This window comes from Empidonax traillii, unplaced genomic scaffold (genome assembly GCF_003031625.1).
Source record: "Empidonax traillii isolate 1590-97213 ecotype Southwest subspecies unplaced genomic scaffold, ASM303162v1 scaffold163:size1593379, whole genome shotgun sequence".
NCBI classification, from domain to species: domain Eukaryota; kingdom Metazoa; phylum Chordata; class Aves; order Passeriformes; family Tyrannidae; genus Empidonax; species Empidonax traillii.
Genome location: NW_020955356.1, coordinates 393,351 through 417,481, shown reverse-complemented (window position 1 = coordinate 417,481; position 24,131 = coordinate 393,351). Strand labels below are relative to the sequence as shown.

The 24,131-nt window shown below is 46.9% G+C and overlaps 1 protein-coding gene across 13 annotated transcripts; it reads right to left on the bottom strand.

Moving 5' to 3' along the window:
• Positions 1-1,635: 1,635 nt before the first annotated feature.
• Positions 1,636-23,829, bottom strand: ZNF384 (zinc finger protein 384). 13 transcript variants are annotated; one of them, XM_027885225.1, is made up of 12 exons: positions 23,702-23,829; positions 23,243-23,312; positions 22,167-22,356; positions 19,470-19,536; positions 19,086-19,326; positions 18,443-18,773; positions 13,587-13,667; positions 6,260-6,484; positions 5,427-5,609; positions 4,529-4,607; positions 3,532-3,690; positions 1,636-3,365 (listed from the first exon to the last, which is right to left on the bottom strand). In XM_027885225.1, exons 3-12 carry the CDS (start codon positions 22,217-22,219, stop codon positions 3,090-3,092), a joined length of 1,695 nt encoding a protein of 564 aa, XP_027741026.1. In that variant the 5' UTR covers positions 22,220-22,356; positions 23,243-23,312; positions 23,702-23,829; the 3' UTR covers positions 1,636-3,089. The 13 variants fall into 13 exon arrangements, with proteins under 13 accessions (XP_027741026.1, XP_027741034.1, XP_027741025.1 ...); XM_027885233.1 differs by having other exon boundaries at positions 19,470-19,540; positions 23,264-23,312; XM_027885224.1 differs by having other exon boundaries at positions 23,264-23,312.
• Positions 23,830-24,131: the final 302 nt, after the last annotated feature.

Below are 24,131 nucleotides of genomic sequence, written 5' to 3'. Positions count from 1 at the left end.
TAGATGCCATCATTACACATTTGGTTTAACAAAGGGGACTGCATAGGTGCAACATACTTAAATTTTTATAAGGCATTGACCTAGCACCATAAGTCAGAAAGATTTACTGTACATAATCACCATACTAAGAGGATTAAGAAATGCCTAGCCTGCAAGTCTCAAAAACAAGCTAATAAAAAGTTGCACTCAATGATGCTTTTCAAGTTAGCGTAGGTCAGATGCAATGCAGCATTTCAACCTGGATCTGAAAGTAAAAAACAACAACTGATACAGTTTGTGGGTCACAGAACTGGGAAAGCAGTGAGTAGCCTGGTCCGTCAGTCAGCCAGGTCCATTCACACAAACTGGACTTGGACACAGCCTCACGTGAAGCACCTAGGAAATAAGAACTCAGACCATACCTGCAGAAAGAGGGAAACACTATCATGGAAAGCCGAGACTTCGGATGATTGAGGAGTCACACCAGACAAGCAGCCAATTTCAGCTCCTGTGTAACACCGAGAGAACTGGGCAAACACAATCCTCTGCAGACTTAAGGCTAAGGGACCTTGTCCATGGCACTGGGGCTTCCAACACTCAAGTCCAAAAGGAACATTTTTATAAGATACTGAAAAATTTGACAAGATTTAGAAAGAAAAGAAAAGAATAATTGATGGGCTGGAGGAAATCCCTTACAGTGAAAGGTTTACAGAGTTTCATCTATTTAGGTTGTCAAAAACTGGACTGAGAAGAGACACTAGAGTTTTTAAATACCAGTCCAGGGGAAAAAGCACCACTGTGCTCAGGCTCTCTGAATCAGTGGGATGGATGTAAACAGAACTAGTAACCAGAAGCAAAAGCAAGGAGAAATCTGGCTGAAATATTCAAACAGCAGGAACATGAAGCCCTTGCAGCAGGCTACCAATGGAAGGGATTCTGTGTCCCAGTGCCTCAAAATCAAGCCAATAGATTTTGTCAACACACAGTTTAAATACACATTAGTTCTTGGTGCTCACTACAGGATAAATGGATTGAAATGTCACCTATGAAGTGCAGAAGGCAAGTCAGACAGCTTCTTCTAGCCTAACCTACGCATCTACAAAACACTCCAACCATTCACAGCCAACCCTGGTGACTAAACACAGAGAAAAAGGTTTCTGCCACAGGCACTACAGGTGCAGAGCTCCTTGCTTTCCTTGTGCCAACTGCCCAAAGGCAGGGTTGTGCTGCCCTCGCATCCGCCCACACAGCCGCTCCGGACTCACGGCAGCAAGATGCTCGTGCAGTGGTCTGGTGCAGGGGGAAGGAACACACGTCACAGGGGCAGGGTGCTCACAGCAGCACCTTCAAGGAGCCTTTTACACCAATTTATTTCCATACAGGGTGGTTAAAAAAAAAAAAAAAAAAAAAAAGAAGCCCCTATGGGTTGTTCATACAGAAGTCTGGGATTCTATAGGCTTTTGGGTGGGTGACTGATTTTAAAACCCAACAACATGCTTTTTCCCTTGCCTTCTCATTCTCTTCCGAGTCAGCCTCCATGATCCAAAGAAACTAACAAGTGACACACAAGACTAGCAGTCATGTGGACCAATAAAAAAAAAAGGGGGGGGGGGAAGAAGAATTGAAGACAAAGAGAAAGGGAAAAACAAACGAAGATTGAAAATAAAAATTCGCCAGGATAATGCGTTTTATAAACACAGAGATAGAAACAGTTACAGCAAGGACAGAGCGGGCCGGGGTGGGGAATAGATATTTATATATATATATATATATAAATTCAAGGGGCCTTCAGTTTATTCTTGTTGGCTCCCCCTTCTCATTAGATTGGTCTCTCTGTGGGGATCTTCATCCCCTTCTCTCCACTGTCCACCTTTTGGGGATTCTCTCCCATGACCAGGGTCCAGAAGAGGCCACCACTGCCGTGTGAGTCCAGCCCGTCTTGGCAAGAGGGAGCCTGGGAGAACACTCTGGCGGGAGGTGAGCAGGAGAAACTAGCCTTTCCCTGCCTCCTGCTGGCTCCTTGAAAAGACTGGTCTATTCCTCCTCCTCCTCCTCTTTCCCTTTGGGAAACTGAGGGCAGGACAGGTGTGTGTGTGTGTGTCAGAACTGCTGTCATTTCCACCTTACAGGAAAGGGAGCAGAGAGAAGGGTGATGATTATTTTGGCAGTCTCTTACCCTCCCTCTAGTTGCTTTTTGGTTTGTTGTTGATGCCTGCAGGCTTTTCTGAGGAGGTGGGAGGAAAAGCAGGAGGGAGAGGAGGAGTACAAGCTGCTAGGATATCATCCACAACAGGCAGGAAGAGCAATGAGCAGGAACCCACATTCCTACGGGGCCTTGGCCATCATGCTGCTCAGACAGCTGGGAGAGAGAGGCAGCAGCCAGTTCAGACAGACTCCTCTCTACTGTTCTGCACCAGGGGAGGAGAAAGAATGCAATACTCCACAGCCCTTGAGCAGTGCAGGCACCTGTCCGTCCCAGAGAACATGCCTCACCTCTCCCCCCTCCACTGGTCTCACCTTCCACTGGAGAGAAGGTTTCTCCCATCCAGTCCTTGGGGCAGGACGAGCGACCCCTCCTCCCTTCCTCAAGCAGGAAGGACAGGAATGGATATTTCTCTCTTAGACACTCAAGGCAATCCTCAAAGAACCCCATCCAGCTGTGAACCCTGCCACATTCTTCTGTGGCCTGCTGAAAACATGTGTCCAAGCCCCTGTACGTACAAGGGCCGTCTCTCCATCCCATCCACCGTGCGTGTCTCAACACGCAACCCCCCTTCATATGCATCCTACAGTGAGAGAGAAGGCAAAACGGGGGCCTTTCTTTGGGTTTGAAAGGAGGGGCTCTTGCATGAGGAAGTGATCCCAGCACAGGAAAGAGGCTCTTGCGCAAGGAAGCATCCTCCTACCAGGCAGGCTGTTGCACAGAAGGAGCACCCCCTTGAGACAGGCTGTTGTTCAAGGGGCTGCCATGAACAGGGTTACACGGCCAGAAGAGGCTGTTGCAGGAGGAGAGGCCGGAGACTGTTGCACAAGGAGGGCCGCTGCACAGGCGGTGCCCCTGGGCACAGGCTATGCACAAGAGGCGTTCTGCTCCCTGGGTTGAGGTCTCTCTAGGAGCTGGAGAGGTGCTCCACTTGGATGGCGCTGGTGCTGACAGTGAGGCAGATGTCCTTGTGATGCTCTGAAGTCTTGTAAGGAGTCAGGTCAAAGGAGCACTGGGGGGGAGGGTTGGGTTGGTTAGTGTCTCCAGAAGGGCCCCCTGCTGCCCCCCCGCCCTGCGGCTGGAAGTGCTGCTGCTGCTGCGAGGCCTGGGCTTGTGCCTGAACCACCTGCTGCTGGGGGTCAGGGATGTTGTGTTTCCGCATGTGCTTCATCAGGTACGTCTCCTGCAATGGGAAGAACAGTGTCAGAAAAGGGAACAACGCTCACAAAAGCCAAGGCCAACAGGAAGGGACATAGACAGCTCAGGGGGCTGCTCCCATTGGATCTAGAGGAGATGCTCCCTGGGAAGTGTGTCCATTTCTGCCGCTCCCCAGGGCAGCAAACACTCACCGAGGTGTAGGCCCGGCTGCAGATGGAGCAGGTGTAGACCTTGGCGTGTTTCACCGTGTGTGTAGCCAGGTGTACCTCCAACGAGGCAGCATCCGTGTACGCACGGTGGCAGTTGTGGCACTTGAAAGGTTTGTCTTTGTTGTGCTGCCGTCTGTGGGACTGGGTGGCAGCAGTGGGGAGGGAAGAGACAGCAAGCACAAGGAAGAAAGTGAGTATTAGTACTGGAGATGGCTTTACCCCCTTCCAGACAGGCCCCAAGCTCCCTAGGCTCCCGAAGGCTGAGGAATGGCTGGCTCCTAGCATAGGGGACAGAGCTTCTCCCACCAGCCCACCTTCCCCACACATGCCCTTTCTTCCCAGGCATAGTAGGTATCTCTGGACAGCAGAGACTCCTAATGCTTGAAAAACCCCATCATCTCAGTTTCCATGCAACTCTTTCTCAGCCTTTTCCTGGTCTCTCCTCTCCTGCCTTCATACACATTTGCTCCCTGCATCTGATACCTTCAGGGCGGGATTTGCTTTAGCTGCTTGCAGGTGTTTACAGCTCTTTGCTTTTTGGCACACCCTGTAGTTCCCCTCCTCCAGGATACCACAGCAGGACACACCACCTCTGCTTCCTTAAATCCCTACCGTTATGCACTCCATATCATTGTCAAACAAACAAAAAACCCCACCAAATACCCAGACTTTATTTGGTGTAACATTTTGCAAAAGTCTTGCCCCAACTAAGTTAGAAAACTGCAGAACAGATGAGAGAAACTTTACCAAGATCTCAGTGCTTTCAAGTCAAGTTTACAGTTCTATAGGATACAACCACTTATGTGACTTCTTTGGGTCACTACTGCCACAAAAGTCAGGAATTTCTCCTGGGCCGAGGGCTTCAATAGCTTTTCTGTATTATTTCACTCTCTTCCCAGCTGCCCCAATTCTTCCACTTCCCCCACCACTGGCATCCTTGCCAGCCTCACTGGCAAGCAGGACATGCCCAGCCCCTTACCTGCAGGTTGGAAAGCTGGGTGAAAGCCTTTTCACACCCAGGGTGAGCACATTTGTAGGGTCGGTCCCCGGTGTGGATACTGTTGAGGAGGAAGAGCACAAATGGGAGGCAAGTGAGCAGGCAGCAGGGCAGGCTGCCAGGGCCTGATGCTGTCATCAAATCTCACAGCCACTCGGGAGAGCAGGGAAAGGGATGATGTTGCCTCCAGATGCTGTTCTATCTGGACAAAGAGAGCTCTGCCCAGCTCCCATGTCCAGCTAGAAGTTAGAGAAGACAGGCAGTCAAGCTGATTTCAGAGAGTGACTAGGACTGAGGAGCAAGAGCTTATGAATGAATGCCTTGCCAGCTCAGCATGCGGGCCACCTGAAAATGTGTTGCGAAGGGGTCTGAAGGTCCAGGCTCCCTGCTTCAAGCGCGGGAGTCCCAAATGACCTGTTCTCTTGCTTCCACAGTATCAAGAAAACAGCTCTGCTCCTTCTCAGGACAGACACGCCAACACTTTTCCCTTTACATAACAGGCTGAGATCACCTACAGTGTTAATCTGTTCCTGTCCCCCTGCAATGCCAGGAGAAGCTTCCACACACTCAGTCCAACCCCCATGGTGCCAGGCTGGGATCCCCTACAGCCAATGCCTCTCTCTATCGCTCTCTCTCTCTGTGCCACCCGCGGTGCAAGACCAAGGATCCCCAGGGACAGCACGTGCCCACCTCAGCCCTGACGTGGTCAGTGTCTCCTGCGCAGCCTCCACTCCGTCCACTCTGGTGGGTCACCTCCTGCTGGGGGTGCAGCCGGCCGCATTCCCCGCCCGCCCCCCGCATGCTTGGCGCGCGTGCTCCACAGGTGCATGCCGGCAGCGCGGGGGGCCAGGGCCAGCCCCCAGCCTCCTCTGGCCCTTACCGTGTGTGCTGCTGCAGGTGGGAGAGCTGGCGGAAGGCCTTCTGGCAGTAGCGGCAGGTGTAGGGCTTGGCCCCCGAGTGGATGCGGAGGTGCTGGGCCAGGTAGGATGTGTTGGCGAAGCTCTTGGAGCAGTGAGGACACTTGTGTGGCTTGACAATCGCCGTGTGGAGCTTGGAGTGGATCCTGCCGAAGAGGAGGAGGAGCAGCAGCAGTTGGACATGACCGCCATCTGGCTAGTGCTGATGGAATGAGGGCACAAAGGGGGTGGGACAGCACCACGCTATCTGCTACACAGAGGAACTCCAAACACGGCATGAGCTCACTTGGTCTCAAACCGTGCTCCCCTTCGCTTCAAGAGACCATGGTCTGTCCGCACCGGGGGAGGATTCAGAGAGAGGAACCATAGAGTTTGGACTGAGGGGCATTGGCAGACCTGTGTGTGGAAAGCCTACGGCTGAAATAGCAGGGGGGCTGCAAGCCTGGACTTGAGATGTTTGGCAGAACTATGATGGGGTGACAGGGAACAGTCCTCCTATGCCAACATTACCCTCACTGACACAACCGGACCTGCCTCCTGTCAGAAAGTGTCACTCCACTGCAGATGCCCCTTAGGCTGAGCAGGGCCAGCCTCTGAGCACACCCAGCCCCTCACAGCCAGGGCCAAGTCTCACGCATCAGATACCGCTACTGCCGATTTGTCGTGTACAAGACCTGACCGGCCTGTGAAAACCAGCAAGGTCTCCCCAGGCAGTCGCCCACTGAGGGTGCTCACAGCATGCTGGGATGACAGCAACATGCAGTGCAGAGGGCCCCCAGCCTCCTCCGGCCCTTACCGTGTGTGCTGCTGCAGGTGGGAGAGCTGGCGGAAGGCCTTCTGGCAGTAGCTGCACGTGTAGGGCTTGGCCCCTGAATGGATGCGAATGTGCTGGGCCAGGTAGGAGCTGTTGGCGAAGCTCTTGGAGCAGTGAGGACACTTGTGTGGCTTTGTCTCCGTATGGGACTTGGAGTGGATCTGCATCTCCGACTTGGAGTAGAAGGTCAGCGAACACATCCGGCACCTGGGACCGGGGCGAGGGGAAGAGACAGTGTCACACGGGGGTAAGCCCCAATATGGATCAACTAACTGGATGGGATCTTCCAAATGAGTGAAGAAGGGATATTGTCTCACTATGTGGTTCTGGGGAGGTTTCACTTGGGACACTGCTCAGCTGCAAGTACTCCAAGGGGACAAATTTAAGCTAGGAACTGGCAGAACAGACCGCACAATACCTTGCAGCCAGACAAGTAAAGGTCTTGGAAGAAACCAAGAGGCCAATTTATTAGGCTTGCAAGAGAGACAGGGCACCACTTTGGAAATCTTCCAATAGCAATCCTAAGGGGGCAGGAATAATTCCTAGACAAAAACCCCACTTTGTTCATCTGCGATTTATTTCACTCAAAAAAAAGCTTGGAAAACCTGGAAATCCCAGATTAAGGCTCATCTTCATAACAGAAGTTAATTCCATGTACTGCAAAGTCCATAAAAGCAGTTATGACCAAACCCACTTAACTCTGTTGCCATTTTTGGATAAGACACTGGAGAATTTAAAATACAAAATCCTCAGAATAACAACAGTGCTGCTTTCCTAGTCGATGTCACAAAGATACTCTGGATACCAAATGTGGTATTTCATTGGTCTAATGGGCTTTCATCATTTCAGTCTTACTGATGTGATGCAAAATGTTTTGCCTGGGAGTTTGGATCCATCTGTTCCCATTATGATCAGAAACGTATTTGGTAAAAACACAGACTCTTTGAACAGGAAGAAGCAGTTGGCATCTCTCTGCTATGGAAGCTGCTGTTAAAAACTGTTCTCCACCACGACACCAGGCTGCTGAGAGAAGCTCGCACTGTTTTACAATTCAAGATGCTAAACGCTTTTGTGCTTGGTAATTTGACAAAGAGATAGAAGCTGCATCCAAGTTACTGGATTTTTTTTTTAAGTCCCCTACTAAATCTGTGTCAACCAAGGGGCACAGTAAAGGTTTATCTGAACCTGGGTTTTCCATTTGCAGACTTCTCAATTAAAGACAAAAATTGGACCTGCACATCTAACTTCCAGGGTCTCTTTTGAGAAAAGAAATGCCACGCAGACGAAGTCTGGTTAACATGAATTCAACCTTCAAGCTGTTTTTGTCTGGGAATTTCCTCTACTTTTACGAGTATTTACAAAACTGCTCAGTCACGAAAGTCTCTGCAGGTATTACAAGCCATAGAGAGCTTGTCCTGCCCTTCCCATATCCATATCCTTGAAGGAAGATACTTCATTACATCTACTGTTGTGATTATTTATGTTGGAGCCAGAAGCTTTATGAAGTGTGCAGTCTGATTAGTGCATGTAATGTAGGCAGTACTTATCCAGCACCTACCTTAACTTCCACAGGCCCTTCCAAGCCACAGCTTGATTTCAAGCCATGTAGCTGGAAGCCATGCCTCCCTAGCAAGCACTCTGACACACACCTGCTGTAATATTTCCTTCCTCTCCACCACTGCTCTTTTACATTCATTATCATCTCTAACCGTTGTTACCACATGTCCTACCTTCATCTTTCTTAATCCGTTTTAATTGCAAACACGCAAGCTAAATACGTCCTTACATAAATCCCTCCTCACACACCCCCCAATCCCTCCTGAAATCAACAAACAGAAGCAATTTGGCTGTTTATCCCTACATCTCTGAGGTATAAGGAGTAAAAAGGAACGTCAGAATGATCTTTTTAAAAATGTAGCTCTTGGTTTATAGATCAAACACTTGCGCAGTTTGTTCTAGACTTCCTGAAATGCTACGCCTGAATACAGCATATGTATTTTGCAGTTATCAAGTCGTACTTACAGGGATGAGGATTGTGTATCCTTGAAAGCAGCAACGTTAGAAAGAACTTTGAGGTGAACACTGAACTGAAAATTACCTTTGAGTCACCAAGTCCAGTTTGCTGCTAATACAAGCAATTACAGCATAATCCCCTGCATGACTTTTATCAAGCTCCTTCTCAGCAGACGCTAACTTCCATTACTCTCAACTGAACCCTGTTCCACAACATCACTCCTCTGATAAGGAACCATTCAACTGAGAACAAGCTCCCAGTGCGATGCTGTGCTAATATGGATCCCCCAAATGAAGGGGAATAGCAGGTATCATTTTTGTAAACAGGACTGGAGCGACTATTTGTGCAACAGCATGCCTAATTCTGAAGTCCACGTCATGAACAATTACTGAAAAACTCTGACAAGGCTCAGCAGTGATGAGCATGTGGAAAGAATGATGGCATGTGGAAAATGGGCTTTGCAGGAAAGATTCACCAACTCCTGTCTAGGTTTGGAGTAAAGCTTAAAAGATAACTTGGTCAATACCCAAATAAATCTATCTAAGGAGAAAAATATCAATTACCAGAGGCTTGTTTTATGAGCAAGGAAAGGTATTATGAGAAACAATAACTGACAATGGAAGTGAAAAACCTAAGAGGAAATAGGGTTTTCCCAAAGATGAGAATAATGCATCTTTGGAACAACGCTCGGAGGCTACAGCATGGTCTCAATGACTTGGCCCTTACAATCAATATTTTGAGAATCCAGCTACCTTTCTAACAGAAATGCCCTTCTAAAGGTTTTGCTCTAGTTTAAATAGAGTGCTGTGCACTAATCTCTTCTGTGCTGGGCACATGACTCTATATTTTAAATAGTCTATTCTGATCTGAAAAATTCATGAACTTTACCATTCCATCAAGTCTAAGCAGTGCCATGCATTAAATCTGTAGTGCCATAAAGCCATCTACTTTATTTTCCATAACTTCTGCACATCCCTTACTTATTTGCTTTGTCAGGTACCTGCCTTCAGGACATAAATTCCATAAAATAAAGTTTAATAAAACATCCTTATCTATTTTCAAAATAAAATTATGAAGAAGGTGTTTCAAAACCTCACCAGCACTTGCACAAAAATGATAAACCTGTTAGCAAAAACATCCCTAAAAAAAACCCCCAAAACACACCCTGAAACAAACAAACAAACAAAGCCATGTTGTCTGGCTTTAACAGCAACAGACATTCTGATACTGTTTTTCAAACAACATTTAAAAAGAAAATCTTGCAAGGACTCATTTTCTAATCATCTAATTAGCATCAACCCTGAGAGAGCAAGAATGTGTTATGTAGCATTAACAAATTCATGAGCCTTATGAGTTAAAACAAGCCACGGAATATAGCAGAAAGCTCCATTTCAGACTTTTATATTGTGTGGTATCAGGTTTTTTCAAGGGAACAAATGATCCATTTAATTAAGGCCTTTGCATTCTGCCTCAGACAACATCAAATATTAAAGGAGAAGATGCAATCAGCCCTCTAGTGGGCAAATATGGATTCAAAAAAATGTTAAATCTATATGGATAATGAGAACATCCAATTTGATACTAGCAGCACTTCAGTATTCTACTTCAGTGAAATTCTCCTGGCTGGAGAGAGGAAAAGTAGGGAGTGCTCCTTGCTAAGCATGAATGAAGCACTACATGAAATAATTGATTCCCCCCCCCATCCATTTAATATCCATTTTTAATATTGTCTCCCCACTGTGCTTCTAAACTACCCCTCCTTTCACTGTATTCTTTCTGAGAGCAAGTAGCAGAAATGACTGCAGCATTCCCATCGACAGTGTGACACAACATCCCTGCAGCTGCCTGTTATGGCTCTGCAAATTCAGACAGCCTTAAGAAAATATCCTTAATAATACAGAGGCTCATATCAATAGTTAGATTAGCATTCAGCCATATGCCAGAGATCAAAAGTAACCCCTTCCAATGTTTATAATGCTTTCTTTTAATAGGGAATCTGCAGGGAAATGTAGGGAGACATTCAGAGAATGTTCGCGTTAGACAGAAACACCCTCAAAAATCATGAAATGCCAGTAAAAGGTGGATGTACAATTCTAGTTCTGCTCCCATATGAAAGTCATCACGATGAGTCATAAACAAAATGATGCTTATGGCAACTAGACTACAACTCTGTGGCACACAGCGCTGTATTTTTTTCCACTTTTCATGGAATGTTCCGCCTCATTCATCCGATGCTGTTAGGAGATAAAATACCATCTGAAATACCAGCTCATAGTAAAATTTGCCTGACATGGATTAACAGCCTTTTTCAATCAAGTGCTTAATTAATTAGTATCACAGTTGTGAAAACTATGTGAGCTTTTACATAGCTCTGAGAGTTCATGTTCTTAGTATCTACTGAGATTAGTCTTACAAATTTAATTGAGCCTTTGCTCCTTCTGTTAGACTACAAATACAAGCTAAGCCACAAGTTAAAATAAAAATCAAAACAGGAAGGTCTGAAGTTAAACTAGATGATAAGAGTAAGTTTAGGCTGTCAGAGTCAGCAGTTCATTTAGCAAGGAAACAAATGTACTGCCTTTGCAATGCAGAGTTAATGAAGTAACTAATGCAAGCATAGCATAATAATGGATGCACAGTTCATGATAAATGCTAACTTAACCCTCGCATTCCCCCGATTTTTTTTTTAAAGCGAAGTTAAACATTTTCTTGTTAATATTTTGTAAGAGGCGAGGGAAAGGAGACAAAAATAACATTCAAGCTACACAGGTAGAAAACTTAGGTAACACCTGAATGAAGTCAGTGAATATGATGATGCCAAATGAAAGCATTTGAACGGTACCTCTGCTTCCATACTGGCACAACAAGCATCAGCTGCTATTCCAGAGGCAATGCTGCACCTCCACGTAACAATTTACACTGCTGGCATGTGTATCAAATCTATCAGCCAGGCTCAGAAATCTCAGTCAACTTATTTCCACAGTCCTGCAGTCACCTGGTGGCTTGATAAGGCTGTAGAAAAGCACACTTGTCTGGCAAGGCAGCGAGTGTTTTTAAATGCTCTCATAATATGGCACGTTCCCAGTTCTCAGATTTGAAGGCATTCCTGCATTTTGTCCATTTTCCAAATGACCTTAAAAATACCAGACTCAGAATTTTGTGGTATTTCAGCATACTTCACAAGTTGCCTGCCTTCTTTTAATGACTCCATCATTTATGCTTCCAACAGTTCCACTTACCCTTTTCTGTCACAGTTTCGCACTGGGAGCTTTCATAATTTCACTTACTTCCTAAAAGTTTTTTTTTCACAGTCATTGCGTTCCAGGATACTGTTCCTCCATATTCCTTGTCTTTAGATCAAAGACATTCAATAGTATTCAACAGGACACTTCTGCCCGATAATGTTTTCCACTGTGTCCAAATACCTGCACCTCAATCCCTGACTGCTGGAAAAGTCACTCAGTATTACCCAAAAGGCTGTCTTCCACTGGGCTGCATTAAAATACATTTTGTCTGAATAATTCTGGTTTAACAACCACATAAAGATCCCCTTTTTTTTCAGCTATCCACCAGAATTGCTCTTATCTTTATTAATCATAACTTTCAGTTGACCTCTGAATCATTGAATATTAGACCTAAGACACTGTCTACCAATTTTTGAAATCAGTCACCATTAGCATAAAAGCCCAACAAAACAATAAAACACAATAAGGTATTTCTTGATATAGCTAATATTAAAAAGCTAAAATTAAAAAAAAATACCAAAGGTCCATTAGAAAGCACTTTAGCAAATTTGGAAACACCAGGATTAAGTTCATCCATGTCACCATAATTTGGCTCTACAATGCAGGTGCATTCTGATACAGCCTTATTGACTGTTTCCACAGAACTGCATCCTTATTATGTTGCACAGACAGATACTTAACAAACAAGCATTCACTGTTTTCTATCACCATCCTCTGAACAGCCTCGAGCCTTGTCGACCACATGCAATTCCAACCTCATGAAGCAGAATCACTCATCTGTTGTATCCACCACGGGAATACCAGTGCTCCATAAACACTCATCTTTACCCACAATGTCCCTGTTCCATTTTTTTGTAAGCAAAGGGAATGAAACACAGTAAAACAGACATATCCACTAATTTCAAGTGGCCAAACCAATACCTGTGAGCACTTTTTTTCCTTTAAAGGAAAATTCACATTATATACATTCATATCCCAGCTCACTTAAGTCTATGCTACAGCTATGAGATGCAACACTTTTGCAAAGCAAAACAGGGTCTGACCTGTAACAGAGGAGTATACAGTCATACTTAAGATTACAGTTCTAGGAAGACCAAATGTTAATTATTTCAGGATAACTGCCTGTGGTCACTTGTAGCCTGTGACAAACACAAATCCACTGAAGACTAGACCTAACTCATATTTGCACATACTTCAAGGCAAGATTATCTGCAGACTTGAACCACATGACTGTAGGATACCACAGCAATCTGAGGCAGAGGCAGGCATAATCTACAGTTCTTTATATCAGCAGTCAAATGCCTTCCCCAAATCATCCTTCTCAATTCCACAATGCCATGTAAACGCATTTTGTTTTCTTTTAATAGAACATTCCTTTCATGTTATCTGAGTAAACATGCAGGACTCTGACAGGCCATCATCTACCAATAACTAATCAAGGATGGTCTCAAAGTGCATTGACTCAATAGGGCCAAATTAAGGTGTGATCAGATAAGATGTGCAACAAAGTAGTTTCAAAGTTCTTTCTCCCTGGTTGAAACTGCAATTGTCCCCCTCACATCCCTTCCACACACTCACTCCATTGACATGCAAGTAACTTGCCAAAATTAAAATTCATGACTGTAGAACCTTTCCTATTAATTCTTTCTGCTTGGCACTACGATAAACTGCCAAGTGAGAGCAAGTACATGCATGCACACATGCACAGTTACAATATCTCAGCAGAAGGGAGAGAACTTACCATAACTCAAGTTTTTTACCTTATTATATATCATGAGGCATGTGGCCAGTCTAATTCTGCCATTTTCTAACCTTGAACCACTGTATTCATACACAAAGCAAAGCTCATGTGTACAAACTGTGTGTGTATCTGTAGATGTGCATGTGCACCTGTCCTCCTTAAGAGTTTTGAGATCATAAGCCAATTTCAACCAATCTGGAAAAAGGGTAAGGATCTTGAAAGTTAATACAAGTCTCAAAAATACGCGTCTGGGGAAAGAAGAGAGACTCTCTTGGAGCCCTCTGCTGAGGGAAAGGCTAGTAAGCTCACCCTTGATTAGACATCAGAGAATCCACACAGGAGAGAGCCGCTGGAAACCAGGCTTCATTAGTTCCGCTGCTCACGGAACTACTTGTTAAAAAAAGCAAACAGAAATTCCAACATGTGGCATCATACTGACACCCATGTTGGTCATCAGCAATCTTAAGATCCACTGCACAGACCAGACCTCTGCCACTGCAGCTAGGATGATAAATGACAGCAACGGTACTTTGTCACCTTTTTCTAGCCTTAGAGGGAGATGAGGTTCTTTGCCAGAGGAGGTCATATTCTTGTGTTGACCTCAAAGACACGGCAAAATTTAGAAACACTGGGTTTAGTATTTCTAGGCTTTGGAGGGAATGTGGTCAAACTTTCTGCCTGACATTCCAAACTTAATTCCCCCTTTGCCCTTAGCCTTTCTAGCCTGTAGCGATCCCCTCTCTCCCACACCAAGACCCAGGCCCAAGCTTTTTACCCACACGTGCCAGCGTCTTTATCTTTTACTGCAGAGGCTCCTCCCTACTTCATTCCTTCAATTACTTAACATTTGTCTCCTCTCCCCCATGCTTCTATTTGTCTGCTCATATCCCATACTCTTGTCCCTGTGTTCTGTGAGTTCTAGGTATATCCTCGTTTTCCAGCACCAAGCAGATCTGAGTCTTTCTTCCTCCCCCTAGTCTTGGCCCTTCATAGCTTATCCCTGTGCTACCTCCCCCATTTCTCCCTGGCAAAGAGGCTCCCCATCCTCTGATGCCTTCCCTAGTTTTTAGGCTCTTGTCTTTTCTCTCTCCTCCTTTCCGATTCCCATCTCTTATCTACCAAGTTTCCAGATCTCCTCAACACAAACAGGCCCAGTCCCCGCACACATCTCATCCTCATTCCTACTGCACTTCAACCAAGTGGTGTCTTCTCACACCTTGACTTTGTGCCCATCAGAGGGGGGAGATTGCTGTCCACACTGGGCACTAAAGACTGAAGCAGCACTCGTGACTGAAGGGAAAGCATGCTTGGCCCTTCAGTGCAAGCCTAGAAGATGCCTCTGGCTCCGAAGACAGTACACACGTAGCCCAGCCTTGCACAGAAACTGAGAGAAGTTAGTGTATTTATCTTTTCTGTGGAGATGGAAGTCTGGTCAGTGCCTGGAGCCATGCAAGCCTCAAAAAATGTCAAAGAAGATAAAACCTTCACACATTTCAACCACAAAACTATAATGCATCTCAGAGCATGCTTAACAGATTTTTTTCCAAGCTTACAAATGGGCAAATTCTACAATATTCTCACAGACATACATGGCCTACAAAAGCCAGATTTCAAAATCTATTCAAAACATGGGAAATTCACCAAATAGCCATGCTAAATGCAGGACAGGGCAGAAAAAAAGGCTTTAAATGAGACATGCATGAGAATATGCCCACCTGCTGGATTCAAACCCCTGGCACCTGGTTGTACCTTGTTTTCTCACTAATGAGGGCCTCCATCCAGCTTCATCACCCTCTACAGTTAAGCTTGCTAAGGCTTTTGCACCTTGAACTCATCTCAGAGGTTTCCTATGTCCCTCAGTTGCTTATTGTCTCCCAAATCCCCTGCTGTTTCCAAGTGAAAGTAGGGAAACTCAGAACCTGAGGTGGGTAAGAGAGAGCTTGTCAATCACACTACGATGGCGAGGCCCCTCCCAAGCCTACAGCCTTTCTGTTGGTATCTGAGGCTCCAAAGCACAGCTTGCAAAACCATTCCAGACTATAAACTGGTATTTGTCGTAGATTTTACAAACTTAATACGGGAACCAAGCAACCTATAGAGAGCTCTTTTCTCTTGCAAAGAAGAAACTATTTAGAAAACTGTCAGAGAAGCAGAATTTATGATCTGGGCCAGAGAGGCTGAACCACTTCATCAGTCTTGTTCACTGATGACATCACAGCACAGACTTCTAAAGCACAGAGGTACAGGCACCACAACAATACTAAGAAACAATACTACTGTATCCAGGACCTGTTTGCTCTGAGAAGCAGCCATGTGCTTCACACTTCACGTCTTACTAGAAAGAATCTTGACGCTGATCTCATTTTTCACAGAAAATGTGAATTCTACGAACACGTCAGGGAAGAATAACAAAGAGCTCACAACAAATACAGACAAGACTGAAGTAACATTACTCATGACAGAAAATGCTTCACAGGACTGGGTTAGATGCTGTCCCCTGCAGGTGCAAAGACTCTTCTAATAGCACAAAGCAAAGCACCAAGGACTCTGCCAGACTAATCCTAAGGCTAGGTGTCCAAGATCTGCAACCAACACCATCATTAGCAAAAACCTCACGCCTTTTCTTAAAAAGAAAGACCTAATCACAAAGATTCTTGCACAGCTTTCACAGCAGCCTACTAATTCACTTCTAGGGATGATACAGCAGCAAAACAGATGCCATTTGCTGGAGCAGGAATCTCTACATTTAGTAGAGAATGGGATGAGCTGCAATATATCAAGGTTTGTGCTCCAATTCCTTTCACATCTGACTGGCTGTGCTTCCCACTCAAGGCCTTACTCTGTCTTTATCACCACAGCGGGAGTCGGGAATTATGGATATTAGCCACATGCCCAGACACTCAAGACAAGAGACCTCACAGAGCTCAAAAAGAAAACTTAAAACAAAAAAATAATTAAATTTGACAAAATAATCTCTAGCTTTAGGAATTGGGCATTAAAAAAAAAAAAGTCACATTGATCAATATAGTACAACTCCTTCCTGGCATCTGAATAGATTATTCTCACTGTCTCATCACAGGAATCAGTGAAATCATACAAATGTAGTCATATGAAAACCACAAGCAACTCCTCCTCCAGCTTGAGAAGAGAACAGGAGTAGATGAACCTCACCCACAGTCTTAATTTAGCTGGGATATGTCTGCATTCTGTAGTGACGGGAACTACTGAAATCATCCTCTAGAATACAGAAAGAACCCAGCAGTCCTCAAAGTCTTAACTTGCGAATCTATTCATATGCATATTATGGAGCAACAATTTTACTGTGTTTCACAAAGGTTTTCTCTCCCACAGCTCCAAGAAAAGATAGGGTTTTCCTTTATTTTTTCAACAAGCATTTTTAGTTCCAAACTTGCACACAGAAAGCATCAGCCAATGAGGAAACCCCAAGAAAGGCAGAAGTACTCCTTGGGGGTCTTTAATAAATGCCAATTTAGCTATCCCACACGTTAGCACTGCTCAGAGGAGGGCCTGCTTGGGATGGGGGCTGGAGGAAGAGGCAGTGGAACCACACTCGGACTAAATATAATGACAGGAGATCTTCCTGATTACATGTTCCTACATATAAACTCATTCATTTTTTCCCTGAAAATTCTATTCCATGAGCTGTTAAACAGATTATGCGTGTTCATAAAGTTTCTGCTGAGTCACTCCACCTGGTCTTGGGCATTTTTTTCCTAAACTTACAAGTAAACAAGGAGCTATAATTAAAGCCTTGGTTCAGCCTTAATTCTAGTGTTCACTGCCAATTGTGTCCCCTGTAAATACATATTTAACAACCTAATTAGCAATCCAGACTGTAAGCAGCTTGAGAAGTGTGGAACTGTGGCCATGGCCCAAAATAAATGGTGGGATTACAAATAGCAAGCTACCTAACACTCCCACCCCTCTTCACCATACGCTGCTTCTACTTTTAAAGTGGAAGAACTGGGACATTGGGTAAGAGAATAAAAAGGCTGATCCAAGCTCTGGTTTTGTACCCATTTAACTAACTGTATTGATTTAAAACAGTAAACATTTAAAAGATGCTAAAATTAAAAGTGAAACAGTGCCCGAGGCAGATGCACTGATTCTGTGTAGATGACTTCATATTGATATGGCTTAATTCCAGAAACATAACTAAATCTGTTCAAAAAAAAAAAAAAAAAAAAGGGTCTAAGATGGTAAAAGGGAAGCTGTTTGAGACAGGATCTTGGGCACATCGTAGAGAAGTGAGAAGACCTAGGACCATCTCCTATTTCTGCTTCCATTTGGCTACTACTTCGCCTCTTATTTATCTTAATCAACTGTCAGAATCACCTATCTCTGAATCACATAAGTGCTTCCCATCTAACACAGACCATCACATTTCCTCCTACCACTTGTCTGCTCTGCATGGTTCTCACCTTCTCTAAAACACCCATACTCCTTATCCTCTGGATTAAGTCCCTCCTAGATAATCACTGCCCTTCCCATCACTCATAAACTCAAGCCACATCCCTCCAAGCTCAGAAACCCAACCTCAGGGCTCAGAACTCTCCTCCCTCTTATCCAGTGCACTGAGGGTTCAGAAACACCCTTACACCTAATTAAAAAATGCACTTTTCCCCCCTTGTTTCGTTTAGAATGCTGAAACAGGAGGAGATCATGTGGGGCAATGCATACAGGAGCAAACGCGCACCACAGTTCACTTCTCGCTCTGTGTGCCTCCAGTCTGTAGTCTTTACACTGGACAGACTGGAGTCCTAATTGAGGAGCATCCAGGTACACTGGGGCTCTCAGCTACACCAGACAGCACTGCACTCTGCAGTACACCAGCCTTACTACCTGGCTGTGGCATCAAGGATACAGTTTAGTTTCCATAACATCCTGGTCATTAACTAACCTAGGAACATTCATGACTATATATGTCTACCAAGGAGATCCTTAGTTTTGGGTTGACCCACCAGCTTGCAAACATCCCTGATTAGAAAGAAAACTCAACTCTTCCTGTAACTCAAAGATTCTCTATTCAGGGACTCTCTAGGAAAAAGGCAGAGATCTCTTCCTCCCCATGTAACCCTCTGAAGGGTTAAATACACCCCCATCCCCATGCAGTGTTGCAGTCAAGGTTTAACCCCTCTCCCCACCTGTATGTCTTGCCATCCTTGTGCTGGTCCTCATCATCCTCGTTTGTCAGCACAAAGGGGTCGCTCATCTCTGGCAGCCCCGACTCCTGCAATCGTTTCTTCTTCCGGCCCCGGGGTGGTTTGGGGGCAACTCCCCCACCCCCGCCACCCCCACCACCTTCAGTGAGGGTGGTTGTCCCTTTCTTGGACAGGTCTGGAACCACCTGGAGGGCTGCCTGGGAGCCAGGGGGTAGTGCAGAGACAATCATGGGAGCTGAGATGGGAAAGGTTTGGGCAGAGGCGGCTGTGGTCACCAGGGAACCTGACGGCGAAGTTATTACCAAACCAGGACCTGCAAACAAAGGAAGACAGAGGAAGTCAGTTATTACATCTCTAATTATGCTCAACCTCCTTATGCCACAGAAGCACCTACTTTTGACTACAACACAAACAGGAGGGTAGCCTACCCTCCCAATGCATTCCCAGTCTCCACTGCTGCAAGTCAAATTTCCATAGAGGACTCACGGTGAAATCACACCCCAGCAATCAACACCATCAGTAAGGCTAAGAATAATCTACAGCCCAAAAAGGATTCTCCATGCCCTCCTGTTCCCTAACTCCAGAGTCTCCTCCATATGCTGCCAGAGACTTCGGAGTGCCCTACCTGCTGTCATGAGCCCCGCAGACTGCACTGGTACCACGGTGATGTTCTGAGTCACAGGGGCTTGGCTGTGTGGTGTCAGCTGCTCCGGCTTGGTGTCCGAGTCCATGGAGATGCCAGTGGGCAGGGCCACAGAGGTGGGCACTGTCAGCAAGGCGGGGTAGTGGGGGGGAGCCAGGCTGCAGCCCTTCTCTGTGGGCAATAGCTGCTCCTTCATCTTGTTAATAAACATGGTGTTCTCAATCTAAACGGGCGGGAGGGACAGATTTTAGGATACCCTGGCACAGCTTCACCCAGCACTTGGCTGAGCAAGAAATGCAACAGAAACACTTATACATGGACTTCTAACGGGAAACAAGATCAACATAATAGGTTGGGAGATCTTACCTGTCCTGAGACAGTGGGCACCGCTGGCCAGAAGTACGGGGAGGAGTTGAAATGAGATTCTTCCATCCTAGCTGGGCACAGGGGGAAAGAGGAAGGGGGAAGGGAAGAGGAATGGAGGATAAGGAAGACAGACAGACAGACACAAAAAAACCCATTAAACCCAAAGAGACTCCAACATGGAACTGACTCAGTCCAATGCTGCGACAGTTCCTTAATTTCCCCTGTCACTCTTGAGCAGCCTCTCCCCCTTTTTGAGCTATCTGCCCAAATAAAAAAATTATTTACAGGGGGAAAAGGCATCTGCTATTCCCATGGGCTTGGGTCCATCTCAAATGCCTCTTGCCCAGTAGTCCTCCATGCAAAATAAGGACTGACTACAAACCCAGAACACCTCCAAATTTTCCCAGTTATCATCCACCCAAGTACATGGCATAAATGAAGTCTGTGCATCTGCAAACAGGCAAATACTGATGAAAACCATTTTTCACTGTCACAGACAGTCTGATCCCACAAGCAGTGAAAATTTTGGACCTTGCCTGTCCCTCCACCCCAGCTCAACACTAAGGACCCAGATGCAGCAAAGGGACATTAGCGTTATGTTACACAGGAAGAAAGACAGGCAGAGAGAGGGAAACAGACTTGCCCAAGATAACAGACAGCCACAGCAGACCAAGAAATCAAAAACTTGGGGCTCCTCACTTCCTGCTGCTCACCCCAGCCCCACTCTTGAAAGACAGACAGAAATATCACTCAATACCCCTGCTCTCATCCAATGAGACAAGGCAGTGGGAAAATAACTTGACTCCCCTGCTCCTGAGATACCCTATTTTCAAGTGAGATCATGTCATGGCTCTCTGTTGCCCACTTCATTCCCACACTTGGGACAAGATTCTGTAGGACTCTGTCCCCAGCCAAGTGCCCACTGCTCCACCTCAACTCTCCATGCATTGAGAGGACCAGTTAGGCATCAAAAGAGTCTCCTGAACACAGAGGTGGAACCTCTTCAGGAACACCTGACTGAAGAAGCACTTTCCTTTCTAATCCTTATACTCTCTGTGTAATAAGTATTAGGGGACAAAGTTTGTTACACTTGCCAAAACAATATTCAAAAACTAAAGAAATTAACAAAAGAATATTTCCTGAAGCAGAAGATACACCTATTCCTGAACAATATGACAAAACTGGGGGGGTGAAATACACATGGTAAAAATTATGCTCAGAGCACATCTGTCAGAGAAAGCAACTGCTGTAGGTTTCTCATGGAGCTGCCTGCAAACTGTCCCACTCCTATTGCTGTTACAGCCTAATTAATGAACCAATATTGTTTCTGAATGGCCTGTCTCAACCACCAGGGAAGCTCAGAGGCATGCCCTGAGTAGCATGAAACACTTACTTCACAGAGGCACGTCAGGGCAGAATAAATACATGAGGAATTGCTGCGTGTGAGCCAAAAATGCAAAGATAATTTTCCTCTATGCAGAGAAGCAGTATTTAAATGAACCAAATTACCCAATAATTTGGTTTTTATGAATTGCTCATGCAACAGCAAGGCCAAGTATTCCTGCCTCACTCACTCAGTGCAAATCAACCAATAAACACACTTGAGGATAAATTATTTACCTTACGTCGGTGGCATGCAGTCGGACGGCTCGCTGCCTGACTGAATTACTCTGGATTTACACTGCTGTGATTCAATCAGAGTCTGATGGGGCAACACTCTTACCTTCCTTCCTCTGCTTTCTTTTCTGAGGCAAATTAATTATTAAGTTCACTGCCCACAGGAAGGCCCTGTGCATGTAACACTTAATTACATGACCTTTTTCTTCCATGGGATGGGCACATATGAAGAGAACACATTCTCGGCAACTGAGTACCACCTGAATCAAGAAGGGTATTTTGTTTGGAATTTCCAAGTTTGGGGTTTTTGCTTGGTTTTGGTTTTGTTTTTAAAATAAGTAAGTCCTTATTTTCTTAGCTTCCACATCAAAAACATCAAAGTGAACCTGATTCTCTAAAAACATAAAGTCTTGTATAATAATTAGAAGCATTTTCCAAAAAAACCTTGTAGTCCTCCAAGACTTTGGACTGAACTGAAAACTTCAGGAGTTAAAAAGAAAGACGCCAATTTAAGCAAAAATCTCACAGCAGCTTTCTTATTTAAAGAGTACAAGGAATGAAAGGCAAGTCCTTTCCAGATTCCAAAATGCAGACTAGCAAAGGCCAGGGCACTCAGTGGCCGCTTGTCTTCATCTGGTCCCCCACCAGAACTTCACAGAGCATCTAAGTTTTGTTTGCTCAGCTTACAATGTGTGCAAGTCAAAATAAGGCTCTTACTGATTCTTCAAAGGATGGCTACACTATTTTTGTCAAACTGTCTTAGAGTACAACTCCCCATCCAAAAATCTTCATGCTCAGGCAGATTACCAAGCCTCAAAATCTTTGGCTAGAAGGGCTGAAGTGTGTTGGAGTTATAGGAATGTGGAGGAAAAGGAGAAATGGTGTAAGAGTTGAAGCTTTCATGCAATTTCACTAGCAAGCCAGTCTTCCAAAGGTAGGAAACAAAGGTAAGATTCCTCCACCAAACTACTGTCCTCATGCCCACAGCTGTCCCTCCCCTACCCCGCTTTCAGGCTGAGGGATATTTTGAAAACATGCACCCCTATTTGCAGCCCCCACTTGGACGCTGCTCACACTTACTTTACCAGAACTCTGCACGTAACCCTTCCAATTGCTCTATAACTACCAGACATGGGCTGGAGCTTCAACCCTGTACCACAGCACGTTCCCACTGCAGTGCCTTCATCATCCCAGCTTCCACAAACAGGCCAGAGATGGGACCTTCTTCCTATTCACCAGTCTAGTATCAGACAGATGTCAACGTACCCTCCTGATACAAACCAAAAACACTTTCTATGTACAGACCACAAATGTACAAACACCAAACAAACAATCCAGTGAACCAGAGAACTCACAAGGGACAAGGGATCTGGAGTTTAGATCTCACAGAGCACTTCACAGAATCACATACTTAACGTGCTGGATTTATACGTCTTGGCAGGTCATCGCTTTAGTCACAAACAGACAGATAAAAGCACGTGCAAGTACGTGGTGAGGTAGAGGCTGTGTTTCTGGAAGGCACAATCAAGGTTGTATACGCAGGTATTTATTTAGAGGTTGATTTTTAACATGGCTTTCTTTATTCTCCAGAGACCTGGTTTTTGCTTTTATTTTCTCTTTGGAGCAGAGCTTTCAGTCAACAAAAGGCCCTGAATGCGACACTCAGGAGCGATTTATAAGGTTGTTTTACGTCTGCCCAAGATCTTTGTTCAATAACAAGGAGCTTTTAGGCTTAATTGCAGCACAGCGCTAGGGATGCTGAAGGCCACACAGGCTGTCAGATCAAAAGCAAAAATGCCTCCTTAGAACTCAAGAGGGCCAAAAAGTTCAACCATCGCTACACTTTTAGAACTCACATCAGGAACGCCCCAAACGTGCAGGACAAAGCCCTGGATCCCAGACCCGCGCCCCAGACACAGAACTTTGGTGCCGTTCCCTGGTGACATGCGCAGCCTCCACCCCGACCCGCCGAGCGCCTGCTGGAACAGGTGCCTGGCAGAGGGCAAACCCTGCGCCCCAGCTCCCTCCAGGCGCCCAATCCCTTCTCCCGCACCCCGGAGCTCAAGCGCCCTCAATCCCCCACCTCCGGGACCCGCGGGCCGTCCCCTCCCGTCCCTCCCGGAGGGAGCCCCGGGGCAGGGCCGAGGGTCACTCACGCAGCTCCGGGACCTCCTTACCCCTCTCACTCTCCCTCCTCTTGCATCGCTCCTCCTTGCAGGGCCGGCTCTGCGAACAAACCGCCTGGGTTACCGGGACCCCGCTGTCCCGCATGGCGGCCCCGGGCGCTGCGCGGGCCCCGCGGGCCGGGCCGGCCACGGCCGTGTGCGGGACGGGCGCTCCCGCGGGGCCCGCACCCACCTCCACCTCCCCCCGCACCGCCCGAGGGCGGGGCCGGGCCGGAGCGCCGCTGCCCCGCGGCGGAGCGCCCGACAGCGGGACGGACGGCGGGACACACAGACAGACACACCGACAGCCCTCCTCCATTTCCGCTTCCGGATCGCCCCGGCCCCGGAAGCCCCGCGGCCCGGCCCCCCGCCCGCGGCCCCGCGCCCCGCAGTTACCGGGCTGCCCCAGCAGCGGCCCCGGCCCGGCTCCGGCGGCGGCGGCCTCCTCACCGGAAAGAGCAGCGGCGGGGCGCTTCCGGGTCAGGGGGCGGGGCGCACCTCCGCGCTTCCGGGTCCCCGAGCAGAGCGGAACGGCGTCATCGGCGGTTTCGCGTGGAAGCGGAGCGGCGGCGCGGCGGCAGCCCTTGGCGGGGCGGCCTGGGGCAGGGCGGCCCTTGGCGGGGGCACCGGGAGGGTCCCCGCGGGCGGGGGTCGGGGCAGGGGCCGGGCGCGCGCGCGCTTACCGGAAGCGCGGAGGGCGCCGGCGCGCGGGGCGGCGCGGGCGGGCGCGAGGGCGGAAGTGGCTGTGGCGGGCGCGCGCCCTCCGCGAGCCCCGCCGGCAGCGCCGCTTCCGGCCTCGCGCCGTCACGTGACGCGAGCGGGCCGCGGCCCCGCTCGTGAATATTCATGAGGCTCATGAATAATTAAAAAGCCGGTGCCG